Consider the following 17,959-nt stretch of genomic DNA (forward strand, 5'->3'; position numbering starts at 1 on the left):
AAAAAAGTCAAGGCATCCATTTAAGAAAAAAGAAGATATGAACATGAGGTTGGATCGCAGTGTTTCTCTTCTACCCACTAAGAAAGGTCACGATTCTTTAAACCTGGTCTTTTTTGTGAAGTTCTAACATTAACTTTCGTAAAAGCTTCAAGTTTGTTTGTTTTTTATTACGTTTTACTTCGTTGAAATGTAGTGAAACACTTATTTTTCATCTTATTTTGCAAACCGCCACCTCCTTCGCTGCTCATGTTTCCCGCTCCTTCATTTTTTTTTTTACCCCCCTTCATCTTTCACACATTGTATGAGCATCCGTGTCCTTCCTCTCCTCCTCAGAAGAATAATATTACCCCTCCTTTCCTCCTCAGAACAGCACGTCTTCATTGGTAATAAGCATCTCCACCACCAGTCTCTGATATCGTATGTCATTGAGCGCCGTCATGGCGTCCAGGTCGGGGGCCCTCATCAGCGTCGGGCCAAAGACGATTCCCAGGTTCTCGCTGGGCATCAGGTTGTCCTTGTCGCACTGGGTCACCCTGGATGGACGCACAAAAAACAACAACATGTATTCAAGCCAATGATAAAAACTACACAACTACACAACTTAAATCAGCGGTGATGTGAAGCCACAGCTTTATTCAGACCGCTTGAGGTGAGCCATGAGGTATCGCAGAGTCTCGCAGTGAGCCGGCGGCAGCAGCTTCAAGGACTCGTGGAGAGACTCCAGACGTTTCTCTGGGTCTGCAACCTCTGTGAAAGACAACACGTGCTAAATACCGTGCTGGATATATATTGGACCAAATTATCGAGATTATCAGAGCGCGAGGCCATACTTGCGGTTTCTATGAATCGTGGGTAGGCGTCGTAGGTGATGAGGGGGATCGGCAGCTCCCTGAAGTAGAGTTTAAGGGCTCCGGTGATGATGTTGATGTCCTCGTAAGCATTCGAGGAAATATCTGCTTTCTCTCCATCTGTGGAGTAATAAAAAAAAACATATAGATTACATATACCAATGATCAATGACGTACTGACATGATAACAGAAGACGAAGGAGGTCTCACCTCGGTCAAACGCCAGCTTGACGTCTTCGATGAGCTCGCTGAAGCCTGATAGTCTGTACAGACCCTCCGACTGAAGACCTGCAGGAGGACAAGGAATCAAACTTGAGCTGCAGGGTAAATAATAATTGGATCTAATGACAAAAAACATGTATATATTTATAACCATGTTTTCATTCATTCATTAATTAACCCTTAAACGCGCCTTTAAAAAAATCACGTTAACACACCCAGCACACCAAATGGTGCGCATGAAAGTACACAGCTATAAAAATAGTATACATCTGTATTTTTGCCTTTTTTTTTTTTAGGTTTTAGACCAACATCTCATCTTTCCATCCATATCAAATATTAATATATATTTTTTATTTTTAACCCTTAAATTTCCAGGTTTATTCATGATGCACCTTGATTTTATGATCTAAAAACCACAAAAAATGAATTATTTTCAATATACTTCATGGAAACTGGAATTTTTTTGTTTGGATTATTGCAGCTTGGTATATGTGAAAGATTAGCAGAATCATTTTTTTTTTGCATTATTATTTTTTTTGTAATGTCAGATGGCCTAAAACACTCACGTTAACACACCCAGCACACCAAATGGTGCTCATAAAGTACACAGCTATAAAAATAGTATACATCTGTATTTTTGCCTTTTTTTTTTTTTTAGGTTTTAGACCAACATCTCATCTTTCCATCCATATCAAATATTAATATATATTTTTTATTTTTAACCCTCAAATTGCCAGGTTTAGTCATGATGCACCTTATTTTAAGATCTAAAAAACACAAAAAATGAATTATTTTCAATATACTTCATGGAAACTGGAATTTTTTTGTTTGGATTATTGCAGCCTGGTATATGTGAAAGATTAGCAGAAACATTTTTTTTTGGCATTATTATTTTTTTTGTAATGTCAGATGGCCTAAAACACTCACGTTAACACACCCAGCACACCAAATGGTGCTCATAAAGTACACATCTATAAAAATAGTATACATCTGTATTTTTGCCTTTTTTTTTTTTTTAGATTTTAGACCAACATCTCTTCTTTCCATACATATCAAATATTAATATATTTTTTATATTTTTAACCCTTAAATTGCCAGGTTTAGTCATGATGCACCTCATTTTATGATCTAAAAAAGACAAAAAATGAAATATTTTCAATATAATTCATGCAAACTGGATTTTTTTTGTTTGGATTATTGCAGCCTGGTATATGTGAAAGATTAGCAGAAACAATTTTTTTTTTGCATTATTATTTTCTTTGTAATGTCAGATTGTCTCATAAAATCACGTTAACACACCCAGAGCACCAAATGGGGCTCATAAAGTACACAGCTATATCAAATGCATACATTTGTATTTTTTTTAATTTTTTTTTTTAAGTTTTAGACCAACATCTGTTCTTTCTATACATATCAAATATTAATATATATTTTATATTTTTTACCCTTAAATTGCCATGTTTAGTCATGATGCACCTAATTTTATGAAAAAAAAAAGACAAAAAATTAAATATTTTCAATATAATTCATGCAAACTGGATTTTTTTTCTTTGGGATTATTGCAGCCTAGTATATGTGAAAGATTAGCAGAAAAAAAATTGCATTATTATTATTTTATAATGTAAGATTTCATAAAATATTCAGTTAACACACCTATAGCACCAACGTGTGCTCATACAAATACAAGCTATACAAATTGTGTACATATGTATTTTTGTTTTTTTATTTTCTTATTTCTTAGACCAACATTAGACCTCATTATAGATACCAAATAAAATTTAAAAAAAAATGTTTTGTGCTGTAATGAAGAACTTCCACTCTTGGTATCCTCTCCTTTGCAGAGGTTATAATCAGAATGATCTGGGGCTTCTGGGCCTCTTTTTTTTTACCGTTGCTGATCTCCGGCTCCCGGTGTTTGTTGCTGAGCAGGAGGACATTTTTGTCCTGCTTCGGAGTATAGGACAGCAGGGTGTGAGTAAATGAAGAGATGGAGGAGCCTCGGGAGCTGAGGGGGAAGCTCTGGTCAGTTTTTACGCATTGTGCCAAAAATGGTGATCTTTCGTCGCAGCAGCTCCTCTGCCAGCCCAAATGAGGAAAATAAATGATCAATAGTCACAGTCACCCTCCCAGCCCCTCCGTCATGTCCAACACGACCCTCTCTGTCCTTGGTTTTGTTTCTGCAGCGCAACAGCTGCCCAATAGACGCCAACAGAAGGAGTCCAAACTAAGCCCGCACGGTGGTGGTTATCGAGGTCCTTCCACTCGGGCACTGTCCTTCTCCCATGCAGTTTGGTTCATTCCATGATAAGTTTTGTGATCTCCGTGGTGAAAAATAAATAAAAAGTGTCAATCAGCTCACTAACAATGGCCACGGCATGGCGGGGAGGTTCTGGAGTTAGTCCTGAGTCTGGAGGCTTGAACTGGAGCATCAGGGTGTTTGTGGGTGCCCAGATCGCTCCGTTTTTGGATTTCCATAAAAGGTCCGCTAGTGTCACCTCTTCCCCAAAGTCAGAAGAGTCAGTGGAGTGGGTGGGACACTGGAAAGCCCCCGGGAAGTACTCTTCATCGGCTGTGTCGGTGTCCAAAGCTGATGGAACGCATTGCGCTCCGTGCGCTCGTCTTCAATGACCATGTTTAGCGCCTCCGTGGTGCCGCTGTGATGCTTCATTGTGTGTGGTTTGACATGCAAAGTCCAGCTATGCTCCTTAGCTCTGCACAGACACCTCATCACCTGTATACCTGTGATCATTGCAGCGCAGTGCACAGGTGCACAGATCGGGGTTTGTTTTGGCTCTAATTTTTGCTGTACATTTCATGTGCTGGGAAATCACCTGCATTATGGATATTTCAAAAGCTGTGGGGACCCCACAATTTAGATGTCGGGGTGCTTTGGAGACTGTACTTTGAAGTTTTGGTGCTTTGAAAGTTTTAAAAAAAATGTTTACATGAAAGGAGGGCATGGAAAAGGTGCCACTTGAAAGCCACCTGCGCTTTTACGCATTGTGTCACACTGTAAATGCACTGTGCACGTTAAAGGCACGTGCACGCGCGCACGTGCATGTGCACACGCGCACACTCACATGCACACATGCCCACACACATGTACTCACACACCCATACAAAATTTCTGCCTCAGACCTTATGTGGAGAGAGGGGGGCGGGGTTTAGTGGGAGTGCCCTCGATCAGAAAAAGCAGTTTTTTTCTCCATGTGCCAAAAAAAGAAAAATGACGTAATCTTGATGGAAATGTGTCAGAGCACACATTTAAAGCCTTTTGCTTCAAATGATGTGAAAAAATTAGATGATTCATGTTTTTTACTTTACATTTGAGCAGGATCAAAAATAGTGATTTGAATGGGTTTCAATGAGCACACTTTGGTGCAAAGGTGTGTTAACGTGAGTAAATTTGTCACAGTTGTTTAGAATAGACTAAAAAAAAAATTCACATGAAAATTTTTTAAAGCACCCAAAAATACACAACCTAGCAAATTTTGAACAATATGCATGAAAAAATGAAAAAGATATGCTAAAAAGAAAAAGTCAAAAACACAAAAAGGTGTCTAGGTGTGTTAAAGGGTTAATTAACACCTAAAATTAAAAACAGTTGTGGTTTCATTGCCTTAGAATCATAAATAATATAAAAATAGCACCCCCTTTTTCCTCTTTCTTGAGAAAATCAAAATTTAATTCACTTATATGATTAAATAATAAAGGAATAATACAATTCAGTTGTCTTTTTTCATTGAAAACTAGGTTCAAAGAGAATAAAGCAGTGATAACTTGGCTAATAAAGACAAATTGTGACTTTTTCTAACATTGTTCAAAAACCATAAAGACAAGTATTTGCCCAAAAATGTGTATTTTGATTTAAAAAAGATTGTAATTATCGGCCAATACTGATACCAAAGTGGGTTTTTTGTCACAAAATATCACACAATAGCCTATAGTTTTAAATTAGATTTCCTAATCCATAAACATGGCCCATAATCCAAACCACTGTGCCATTTAACTTTCTGACAACAGTCAATAAAGTGAATTTTAACCAACACTGATGCTCAGCTTGAAATCTGTAATTTAATAAAAGACATAATTATCGCGAAAAATTACAATTTCGGGAGCTACATTATCGGACGGTGTCAGTAACTTGGGAAAATTGTTGGGAGGTCATCTGAGGGCATGTTCCAGTCGAGTACAATTACATCAAGTTAAATGTCTTCATTGATTTCATGTATTAATTATATTCCGTCTTGAACTGCAGTCGATAACTGCAAAACTGTGGTCTGTGGCAGCGTTTATTCTGCCACTTTACATAGATATATCAGCCATGGACAGTCAAAAAGCTTTTTTATATACTAATTATTGAGTAAAATGGGACTTTTAAAGCACATTAGTCTGATTGAAATGGTACTAAACTGACACACCTTTATACTGTATAAAATAACCTCTCAATGGTTCTCTATGTTTGTTGATACCTTCCAAATTGGTACTCGACACTGCCCTCTGGTGGAGGTATTGCATAAGTGTCCATACCAATGCAAAAGACGTAGAAATATGTAGTGTAGTGATGGAGAGAGCATTTAAATGGACAAAAATGGAGTATTATTGGGACTTTGGAAGGAACGGAGTTGGACTAAACCCTTAGCTAATACCCTAAAATAATAGAAGAAGCCAGAAAAGACGTAAACATGGCAAAATGCTATTTTATTTTCAAGTTTATGGATGGTAGGAATCCATAAACTCAACAACTAACCGCCTGCTACTACCACCACGCTGAAAGTGGACGTAACTGTGTCTCACCTCGAGCCTCGATTTCCTGGATGCACATGTCAACCACCATGGGCCTCTTGGTGTTGTGGGCTTTGACGAGCGTGGTCAGGTCACAGCTGTACACCTTCTTGACGTGCCGCAGGTCCGGCTGGCAGTCGTTGGGCACCACTTTGGAGCACTGCTTGTGAACGTTCAAGCCGCAGTCTGACAGGCAACAAAAGACAGAATTTGACTTTTGTGTTCGTCCATTTTTAATTCCGTCTGTTACTGTGTTGTTTTTAAATGTCCGTGTACAACAACACACTGAATCGATGAAACGAGATGGTACAAGCAGCATTTAGAAATAGACGCTGGCCGCTGTGCACCCACACACACTGGAACCAAGTTGAGTATTTTAACATTTAAAAAGTGGATGACTCAAACGAGCTTTTAAAGTGACGGCTAACTTTAGCCCGCCGTCCCACTTCCTGAGGAGGAGGAGGAGGACATTTGAAGTACATTCAGTACAGTACGTACATGTGTGATCACTCTTTGTGCTTCTTACCTGCACACTTGACTCCCTGAGCAATGAGACCCCACATGAAGTTGGCGCAGTACTCGCACCAGTGAGGCCCCCTGAACGTATGAACCTAGCGTAAGGAGACAAGGACAGTGGAGAAGATGATGTTTATTTGAACGTTCCATTATAATATTCTTAAAAGAGATTAGGTCAGACAAAAAAAACAAAAACACATCAAGGCTTTCTTGAACCTTGATACCAGCAAAAACAGGCACTGACAAAAGAACGGAGGTCCTGAGAGAGCGGACAGAGTTTAACTTGATTATTTATTGCATAAATTGGTTCTATATAAGGAAATGCAAATGATCGTTGTCACTTCATAGTGCTGCGTGTTTCTCTGGAGCTCAGTAAACTGTGGCCCTGACCTTTGTGTTCTTTATTAATGGCTGCTTGTAATATGGAAATAAGGCAAACAAAAGCTGAACGCTTGACATGTAAATGTGGAAATGTGTGTGTGCGCTCTCTGAGGTAAATTTAAATAAGACCCCATGAGCTGAATCAGCAACTCTTTACACACATACACACGCGCAGAGGATTTGCAAACCAAAAACATTCCCTCACCTTGAAGTTGTGGACCTTCTCATACTTGGGCGCCAAGTCGCTCTCCCTCAGCGTCGCCCGCCGCACCAGGGACGTGAGCTGCGAAAGGGCAAAAGATCTGATTGGTTTCCAGAAGGTTGAAGCAGGGGAGGTGGGTTTAGAAGGCGCTGGTGCCCGGTTGAGAAAGGTCCCTGAGCTGCCTGTGCCGGGGTCAGATGTGCTGCCAGAGACTGGCAGGGAGGCAATCGAACCAGTGCTGACATTTAGCCCGAGAGCGGCCGTAAACAAAGAGCCCTTCTGACTTGCGTCCTTCTTGGCTCGCCTGCGCGTTTGCTTCTTCCCTCTTTTAATCATGTGTGACTCGCGGCTCGGCATCGTGGGAAGTTTTAAAACAAAAAGCGGCTTTGACGCCAAAACGTGAATCCCATGAATAAAAAAAACCAATCTAAAAATCAGCGTGAAATGGAAATGCTGTTACATTTTGTTTGAATAAATGGTCAGAATCGTTTAAAAACAAAATAAAAAAAGGAATAGGTGAATATGGTAAAAAAGCTGGATTCTCAAATCACATCAACAACATCCCAAAGCGAGGAGCTGAAATAGATCAGCCAATCACATCAGCTCAGCGCGCTGACGGCGCTGCATGGTGCAATTCCAGTTCCCCCCAAAAAAGAAGACCAGCCAGTCTAATAAAACATCTAAATAAGAGAAATTCAAACGAATACAATTCAACAAATCTCCAAATCCCTCAAAGCAGACTGCTGCGGCACAGTGAGCGTCCCAATCCCTGTCTCGTGTTGGTGAGCGCTTCAGCCCACATGGCTCAGTGTGTGCGTTAATCTGCTTTCCCTCTACACACTCACCAGGCAGAACCAGCAGAGGAGGAGGAGGAGGAGGAGGAGGAGGAGGAGGCGGGGGGGAGAGGGGGGGGAGTGAGCAACGCGAGGAAGAGGAGGTGATGGGGGGAGGCCGAGCGACGGAGCAGTAATGGATGAATTTAACAGGTCACATTGAGACGAGAGGGAGCCAATCAGAACAGCCGGGATTCTTGTTGTTTTTGCCACCAATCCTGCCGACCTCATCAGTCCCAGGAGAGGAGGAGGAGGAGGAGGAAGAGGAGGAGGAGGGAGGGGGGGGAGAAAGAATGAGCTGTTAATTTAATTCTCTCGTTCGCACTTTGCGTTCCTCTTTGTTTCGCTCCGTTCCTCCTCATCGTCCTGCCTTCATCAGCGTCTGTACGACACTGTAAACAAGCGACTGCGTTCCGCTGTGGTTCATCAAGAAACGAAATAAAAGAGCACTTTCATGCTGAAGAAATTCCCTTTTCTGGTTAAAGGAATAGTTTTTTTTTTTTTTAACCAGAGTCCATTGAGAAAAACAAAGGAGTTGCTGGTCTACTGCTGTCTCCACCACTAACTTTAGATTTGGATTAAATCCAAATGAAAGCTTTCAAACACCAACAACGTTGTCTAATCAACTTTTTGATTTAAAAAAAATAATGCTTTAGGGCACTTAAGGAAGAATTCATCAAGTTTATAAAAGAGGAATCCCCACCTGTGACGATAAATGGCCAATGTCGATTATTGGAAATTGCAAACTCAGCCATTAACCTCTAAAAATAACAAAAGTGGGCATATGGATGGAGGTTAGATGGTGAGAGGTGGTAAATTTGCAGGTGCATGACTGTCAGAAAAGAGATAAAGTGTGTTCTTAAACTGGTATCGATTTTATGCAGTGTGCAATTTGTTTCTCTATTGTTTCAAAAATAGAAATCAAAAAACAAAAATCCCTTAGAATGCTGCCTCTGGGGAGGATGAGGAACCTGGTGCCTAATGTCAACAAAACAGCAGGAAGGCATTAAATCCTGTTACTCTGCAAAGACCTATTATTTATGCTCTTTCAATGCTAATAAAAACAGAATTTTTTTTGGTGACGTCCTCAGCAGATATTGCCAAGAAAATGTGAAGTTCCCTAATCCTCGGCTCATGTACACGACGACACAGTGAATATGTATGACTGCCTGGTCATGGTTTTTTAATGACAGAAACGTCCGTGTTGGGACTGAGGCTGTGTTGCAAACAAAAGAGCAACACGATTACACACAGATCTAGAAATATACTGTACGTAGATGAAGGAGGGGGGGGGGGGGGAAGATATGAAATGTGATTAAAGATGCATTAGAAAATGAAATCTCCACTTAGAGATCTTTCCCGTCACCGTCTCGTGAATTTAATCCCACAACAAACCCTTTAAAAAATTAATTTTTAAAGCAGCGTCTTTATCAGCCCTGTGGGGCCCGTAAAACAAAAGCTGCATTTAACTCAACATAAACACTGATTAGCTGCATTAACGTCAACGCATATGAATATATGCATTTCCTCACTTCCCTACAGGCAGACACAGAGCGAGACCTCTGGTCTCAAAGTCACAAACCGCACTGCTTTGTCTGCAAATCCACCCAATTATAAAAGCACACACGTACACTGGACCATCCAACACACACATGCTTGTTCTGCATCCTTAGTGAGGACACTTTTACATATAATAACTCAACATCTAACCCAACCCTAAGCCTAAAATGAAGGTTTAACCCTGTAAAGGCTCTTTTACGTTGTGCCAAAATGTCCTTACTGACCCAAAATGCACTTGGTCCTTATGGTTTCTATACGTTTTGGTCCCCAAGAAGCCGTACGTACAAGCACACACACGCACACCCGCAGACAGTGATGAATGAGGTGCAGCGTAGGTGGTCACGCACCGCGGGTCATATAAGGCCTCAGGAGGTTCACCAGCGGTGTAACAGATAAACGCGTCAAATCTTGCACACCACAAGTGCGCCCGTGTGGAGCTTTGTGTCCGGCGCAAGCGGACCGCATATACCGCGCGCATGTTTATATTCATGAGGGAGTGAGCGAGGTTCTGCGGCGTTTCTGCATCTCCTTGCCTTGGTTTCCCGAGCACCCTGCAACCGATTCGGTGGCTGCGCGCACTTCTCCTCTTTTGTTTTCAACCACCACCAACAAAAACCACTTAAGAACAAACCGTGATTACCTCAAAAGCTGAATGGAAACTAATGGAGGCAACGGCGCACTCCATTCATGAACACGGCGTTTGGGGGAGGTAGGTGTTTCTGCAGGCAAACTGCTGTTATGCAATTTTACTGCAGAGCCCTTGGCTGGAGGCCATCTCTCCTCTGCATCCATCCTCCTCCTCCTCCTCCTCTCACCGTGTTCATCAACTCACATCCTGCCATCTTAGTACTGTACAAACACAAACTTTTCTCACCTTTACCCTCGTTTCAACACTGCACTTGTTTCCAATACTTGCAGTAACTAGTTTTTTTTAGCATACTATCTATTCATAGTGGTGTATATCACTGTTTTATGCATAATTCCACAATAATGAGGATGCTCTATATGATGGGAACACTGACTGCATTGTACTTGATGAATGAGATGATGCAGTATAATAAAAGAGTGCAACCCACACTACCCATAACAGAAGAATCATCATCTGTTTAACAGTGTTTATCCATGACATTGTTTTTAAACGTACATTACATATAAACGTGAGTGTTCTCTCACCCTCTCCTCTGCATTGCAGTCATCTTTGGCCGCAGCAGGTCCGTCAGGAGCCTCGGGGCTGTGTGGCAGGTGTTTCTTCAGAGTGGGCTCCTGGTTCAGAGTGGTGTAGCCCACGTGTTCGTAGATGGGGTTGATGGTCATCTTAGCGATGTACTCCGCCGCCTGACAGAAGAGAGGGCAGGTTCAAACAGTCGCCGGTCTTTGAGCAGCTGAAGTTCAAAACTTGTTTCTCATCAGGCTGAAGAAACACACACACACACACACACACACACACACACACCTTTGTCTCTATGTAGAGCGTGATGAGACCGTCTGTGACCAGGTCGTGGATGGACTCGAACCTCTTCTCCCCTACAAAGTGCTTCCCGTCATGGTAGAGGCGGAAGTTTCTCGTCTGGTTCCCAAACCTGGGACAAGATGGAGGAAGAAGGAATGAACCCTGGCATGGGTCTTGACTAGCAATATACTATCATAGCATGTAATCATCAAAGGTACTAATCCTTTAAGCATAATATCAAAGGTCATCACAGGTCCAAGATACCACATGCTGTGTACTTTGGAGGTGATTTCTTAAATAAGTGTTTAATAAATCTCAGATATTAACCTAACTAACTAACTAATCTTATATAAACTAAATTAGAAGTTATGAAAACTAGGACAATGAACACTGAACAGAGAAAAAAAGTTTTGTGGTGCATGTAGCAGGAGTAAGTCCAGTTTTAAAGCTTAAGATCTGACTTAAACGTCTATTTTGGATATAAAGTATTACAGGGTTAATTTAAACAAAGCAAACTGCAGCCGTTTACTAAAACAGGGAAGTGACTCTGAACTGGGCCAACACACAAGTTCTGCTCCTCAGTGAATCGCCATGAAACCACCTCGAGACAAAACGGGAGTCAGTACATCATTAACCCAAAATCCAACCTTTCCTTTCTCACGCAAGCCCGAACTGGGACCCACGTTTCTGACTGTGGTGTATTTATGGAATGTAATTATAACCAGAGGGAGGGAGGAGACAGTGAAAATGTGCAGGTGGAAGAATCGACGTGACTATGAATAGAACAAACTGACCCAAAACTACATGCAAATGAAGCCATGCACCCATTTAAAAAGTGTGACACCTACTCTGAGGAAAATGACAGCTCCCATTCAAGTCAAACTTATTTGCGATTCATCTGCAACTTAAGTTCTTTGGTTTCAGCTTCTTAATAGTGAATATCTTGCAGGGTTTTTTGTGACAGTACTTCACAATTCATTGATTAAGCCAAAAATAACAATAAAAACAACTGTTTAAAAGATCATCAACAAAGCTGAAGCGCCTCCGAGCAGGAAATAGACTCAGGACCTCCAGGAATGATTCCTAAAAATGTCCAAATGGACATTTGTTGTGCACAATTTGGAGACAAACACACCACAATCCTCACAAGAACAGACTCGCTGGAAGGTGGAGCCATGTGAGTTAAGAGATGAGCGCTGCCGAGCAGCTTAAAACTGCACTGCTGCTGCTGCTGCTGCTGCTGCCTTCAAAGTAAAGTGAGGTTAAAACCCTCACACCTGACCTCACAAATACCTGGCGGCCTGTTCACACGAGCAGGCAGCCAAGGAGGCTTCACATGGGATGATGAGACAATTTGCAAGTGCAATTCAAAATATTATTGTAATATTTTGAAAAAAATATGCTTTTTCTTAACATTTTAGCAAGAAATAAAGATATTTATACATGTTTTTAAGGGACGATTTCAAGGGAAAAATTTAATTTTAAAGATCATTCTGAATGGTAAGATCCTATAAAGATGCAGATGTATGGTTACTCTAAATAAGAAACAGTATCATCTACATCTACAAGGAAAGCTGCTCTGTTAAATAGAATACACAATTCTTCATTGTTCCGTGACCTGCATCCCAAATGAATTTGAATCAAAAATCCTTCACTTTTTGAGTCATGTGGTTCACAGACAACTGTGACAAAAAATGGCATTTTCACGTCAGAGAAGTAAAATATCACCAATTTTTCCCAGTCATGCTTTTCGAAATACATTTAGCTATGAATCGTCAATTGTTTTTAACAAAAAAATGTTTTTAAATCCAATCTTTATTTCTCCCAATTTACTGGGCTTCATGTTCACACACAGATATAACTACATATATATAAAGTTTTATATATGAAAACACACCTTAGAGCCAATGTGTATGTGCCTGGCTGTCTCTGACTCTCTCTGATGAGGTAGCTGCCTTCAGCCTGACTCAGTAACTGGTCGGCTTCTTCTCTTGAGATCATCCCATGGTACCTGGAGACAGAAGAGGAGGAAAAGGAGGATGAGGAGGAGGAGGAAAGTATTGGCGTTTTTTGAGTTGGTGTAAAAGAAAAACAGCATTGAAGTAAAGGGAAAAGGGTGAAAACTAAAATACACAGAATGCAAACTCACTCTCTGCCATAGTATTTAGGCCGGTTGTCCACCTGCAGGAAAAAAGAAGACATCACATTTCAAATGTGGGATTTATGCTTCCAACTGTCCTGTGGGTTACCGAAACAGTACAACGAGCGGGTTTTATTTACAAAAGAATGTGTGGGAACTCTCACTTGGGTCCAAAGTCAATAAAAATGATGTCAACAATATTATAGCGTGTGAAATGTCACTGCCTCCCGATATAATAATGTTATAATGCTGAATGTTTTGGCACGTTCACGCGAGTACAGAGTGTGTGGAGAATATTGTGTGGAGTCAGATAAAAGAGGCAGAAACCTGTGTGTTGTGCTCCACAAAAAATTGCTGTTGAGCCAATAAATCAACAAAGACCCGACAAGCGGTGGTGAATATTAATTTGTACGCTCTGTGAAGTGTATTTTTTTCAGAGATTCCTCACCATTATGTGAATATTAGGATCCACACCTCAGCTTTTATAATAATAATAATAATAATAAAATTAGGTGTTGGAGCTTGTAAGGTGGGAATCGAGCATGTTCACCTCTGTATATTTCCCAACACTCAACGCTCAAAGGCCCTCACAGCCGTCACTAATGCTCACCCGACCTCCTGCTGAGCTGAAGGAGAAAATAGGTGTTTGAAAGAAGAAGAAGACAATCTCAATCTCCTGCTGCGGAGCAGATTTTTCAAACGAAATGACGAAATAAATTGTTGCACGGTGAAACCGTTGTGCAGAGCACGACGACGAGGCAATGACTACAAGGTAAGGTTTTGTATAAAAAGGAGTTTATCTTCAGTTTTTTTGGTGGTTTCTCATAGGGTGAGATTTCATGGTCGGAAAAGATACTCGCGAGTACTACTACTTACATAAAAGTACAATTAATGCAGAAAGTGTACTAATAATGTACTGTACAGTGAACTCATATTTGGCCAACAAAGCACATTGTGATTCTTCCTGCATCTTGTTCCACGACATGAAACATTCATACTTTCCATGTGAAAAAGGAGCAGGAGAAAAAGCAGCTGCCTCGAAATGCAGTCAGTATTATTTTCCTTCTTTTCTATTAGCGGTGGAGCTAACTTTTCTCAGTTAAAGGTGAAGTAAGTAGTTTATAGTGACATCTAGAGGAGAGGCTGACATTTACAACAACGAACTGCTCCTCTGCTCACCCCCTCCCTTCCCTGAGCGCTACGGTATCCTCAGCAGGTCATATGTCATCCTCGCCGTCTTTCTCCGTGGTGCGGCCGTACGGTCAGGTACTGGTGTTCCTTTATCCGCTGTAAAATACGTGTGGTCCTTCATTCTAAACGCGTAAAAAGATCCGCTCGGCTCTTGTTTTGTTCTCTCGGGTTTGTCTATACAGGCTCACGTAGAAACATGGCGTCGTGGCAATGCAACAGCGGCCCGCAACGATGTTATTTTACATGACTTTTTGAAACACTACGAAAATGAAACAAAAACTATTATACAGCGACTAGACAATGCAGGAGCACATAATATGTATACAAAAGTGGATTTTGGGTAATATAAACCCATAAATACTACGCAGTGTCCCTTTAAGTGTTGTATGATCGACATTTGCAAAAAAACGAAGATCCTGACCGAGCATCTGTTGGACACCAAGGACACAGAGCTTTGTTTTCACTAGAAAGATAATTATATACAAGTGTACCATTAAAAAAAGATTATAACACATGGCCTTGCACCTAAAGGACTCAGTCAACCAGACATAACACAAATTAAGAAGCACCAGCCACAGATAAGTGCTTATTGGTGCATCATTAAACCACATATGGCTGTGACTCCCTGAAGACAACACGGGGCTGGTGGTGGCAGCACTGAGGTGGCGGCGGGTGGCTCATCCAATCAATCTGTCTGCTGCTTTTAACTAGGTCAGCAGCACCCATTACCTGACCAGGCCAGGGAATCGAAACCAACAGCTGTTTATCAAGCATCTCACACACACATACACAAACACACACATCTGGTGGTTGCCTCTTCTCGAGGTAGACATGCTGCTGAGTTTCATGAATATCAGCAATATCGTGTCCCACCTGGATGCCCTGGGCCAGGCCAATAACACTTATTCCACTATTTAAAAAACACAGAAACCCTTTTTTACTTGTGTAAAAATAGTTTGCTGGCTTTAATATGCACAGAAACACACATACAGAGACACACTATGATACCCAAAGTATTCAAATAGACCTTGTGGTTGCAGAGATATACTCATTTCATTGTGACTGTGCAATTTTCGAGCAGAGACCTACAAAACAGGCTTAGTCCTTAAAGGGTTAAAGTCCATCCATGCCACTGTTGTTTCAATTGTTTCAGTCTTACATCACAAACCTAGATTTCTACAATCACAGATAAAAAAAGTTCAAAAAAGTTTTTCATTCTGTTCTTACTTAATTACTTTTTTAATTTTTTTAAAATCGTTTTACGTCATGTTGTTCCAGCATTCTATATAATAAAGGTGATTATTGTTATTATATTATGATAATATCACTGAGAACACTGCTAACGGGTCAACAGTGGAAGAGAGAGCATGTCCTCACCTCACAGGTGCAGGTGAGTCGGCGAGGGTGAGGCGCCTCCTGCTGGAGCTGGTATACTAGAGGGGGGGGAAAATGCACCGCGATCAGTGAGTAAAACTCAAAATAAACATATGTAATCAGTTATAATTAGGATTATAACTCAATGTATCACAAAAATGGGACACTTACAATAAGACTTCCACACCGGTGGTCTGTATTCATCATGATCTGGAAAGAGGAAAAGCACAATTATAGATAAACACTTGCAACGTTGCTCTATAATTTCACTTCCTTTGCTACAGCGCCCCCATGTGGACAAAACACAACAGTGACCAGTGATGATTTAATCCAATTGTTGTGCGTTTCAATTTTATAAAGACATAAAACAGACACACAATTTTCTAATTCATGTTTGCTCCACCAGCTACATTAAAAACAAACAGCTCTTTACTTTACACTGACAGCAAGACATATGAAGACAAGACTTTCAGCTTATTTTAATTTGTTTTATTTTAATTAACCTAAGGATACACAACTGTTTAATGACACGCTCTTTTTGAACAAGTAAAAAAAAAAAAGTAATTTAAATTGAGCGGCAGAGCCTTCAGTAAACTACGCTGACCATTAATAATAGACTATAAGTGCCAGCTAAAGCCAACTAAATGATTTTAGCCCCATGCAGTCAGTTGCAGTTTAGCTGAACTCTGCAGTGCAGTGGCTACTGAACATCAGCACAGGAGAAAAATACAGTTTTTGCTTCTTCTTACAAGCAAAATACCAACAGTCGTTACTATGCTGCACTTCTATATTAAATAATAGGCCACTCCTGCAAAAACAAACTATGAACAATAAGAAACAGGGTTCTTATATAACTGAAACGACCATTGTCAGACATTTTTGGCCAGCACTGCATGCATAATATTGCATAATACGGACCAGTTTCCTGTCTTGGTTTACTCTGTGTTCACTCGACAACACTTATCTATGCAGCAGTCGTTGTCCCCAGTATCCTGTCTTCCAAATAACTCCAGGGTTTAGTGTAAGGAAGTAAGTGTGTCTCGCCTTCCTCCTCGAGGCAACAAGGCCTCACACGGAGTCACACTAATGAGAAAGCAGCAGACACAACATATACAGAGTGCTGACACTCTGCAACTGCTCAAAAGTGCTGCCGGCACAGTTAAGATGCACTCGCACACAGCATTTCTTTTGTGGTGAAGGGGTAAAGCTGAATATTGAACTCCACACTGTTTTTGTTCATAGTTGTTGTGCAGAAATATAATGGCAGAATGTACATATAATATGACATTATTGAAGAGCAAATATAATGTGTTTATCACACTGTAAATACAGCATGCTTAAAGGAACTATATGGGCTAGGAAGCTGTTAATGGTTAGGTTTTTATTTTATTGTATACCATTTTAATTTGGGTCTGTTTTGTGTCTTCAAAAATGTATATAATATCCTATTTCTCCCTGGTTAGGATCCTATACTTCGATATTTGTGACTTGCAATATTTTACTTCATTCTTGTCAAAAACACTGATAACAAAAAATACAATACACCCACTAAATGAATGTACAGTTTACCTTATAAGGCATCAATCCTGTTATAATGTTCATATACAATGCACATGCTACTGCTAATATAATTTAATATGTGAAGGTTGGACTTATTTATATCTTTTCTATTATTTACATTCGTAAAAAATGAGCCATGATCAGTTATTATTGCTGAATCATTACTGTGTAAGCAGCACTGTAATGGCTGTAGTAGATCTTAGATCTATAGTTGAATACATAAAAATGCATTGCATTTCGTGTACTTATAATAATATTTGAATAAGATAAGAGGGAGTGTTAATTGTTAAATGAATGTAGTGGACTAGGAAGAACAGCATGAGGTGAAATGCAAGGCTGGGAATTGTACTTGGAATAAGTTGATTTATCTCTACATAATTAAATAAATTAGCTTTTTATACATAATAGCATTTTTTTCCCCCTGTAATGTGTGCTGCTGCGGCTTACCAAACACATTCAGGGCCATCTTGACTCTCTGATATGATGATAACGGTGAGGAACAATTCATCAGCAGAATCCAAATTCCCAGCAAAACGGACCCGCTTAGTTTAAATCCTGAAAGAGAACACAAACACACACACACGGAGATACAAAAACCAGTGAATACATTAGTATTATGCTGTCTGTAAAGATGATTAGACGGTGAAAAGAGCTGGCTAACGTTTAACAATAAATGACCACATCATTTAGAGAGGGGCTAATGTTAGCGGACCCCGCTGTGCTCAGCGTTACTTTCGCGACCACACGAAAGCGGAACTGAGTCTTTATTGCGGGTTAAAAAACAATAATTGCGGTTAAAGGGTGGAGGTGAAGCGGTGACGGGTCCACAAAGACGTGGAAACACGCGCTGGGCTAATTCGTCTAACGGTAAGATAATAATAACACGTAGTACTCACA

General features: G+C 40.5%; 1 protein-coding gene across 1 annotated transcript; it reads right to left on the reverse strand.

Annotated features, from left to right (window-relative positions):
• Positions 1 to 361: 361 nt before the first annotated feature.
• Positions 362 to 17,611, reverse strand: LOC310943372 (N-chimaerin; the record flags this gene model as incomplete). The annotated part of the gene is made up of 14 exons (XM_083908924.1): positions 17,510 to 17,611; positions 15,674 to 15,712; positions 15,506 to 15,561; positions 12,947 to 12,978; positions 12,695 to 12,808; positions 10,801 to 10,927; positions 10,521 to 10,682; positions 6,958 to 7,035; positions 6,382 to 6,466; positions 5,868 to 6,041; positions 1,059 to 1,136; positions 831 to 968; positions 642 to 747; positions 362 to 533 (listed from the first exon to the last, which is right to left on the reverse strand). Exons 1-14 carry the CDS (start codon positions 17,568 to 17,570, stop codon positions 362 to 364), a joined length of 1,422 nt encoding a protein of 473 aa, XP_083765050.1. The 5' UTR covers positions 17,571 to 17,611.
• Positions 17,612 to 17,959: the final 348 nt, after the last annotated feature.

The sequence above is a fragment of the Microchirus variegatus genome, assembly GCF_963457635.1.
Source record: "Microchirus variegatus genome assembly, chromosome: 22".
Lineage (NCBI taxonomy): Eukaryota > Metazoa > Chordata > Actinopteri > Pleuronectiformes > Soleidae > Microchirus > Microchirus variegatus.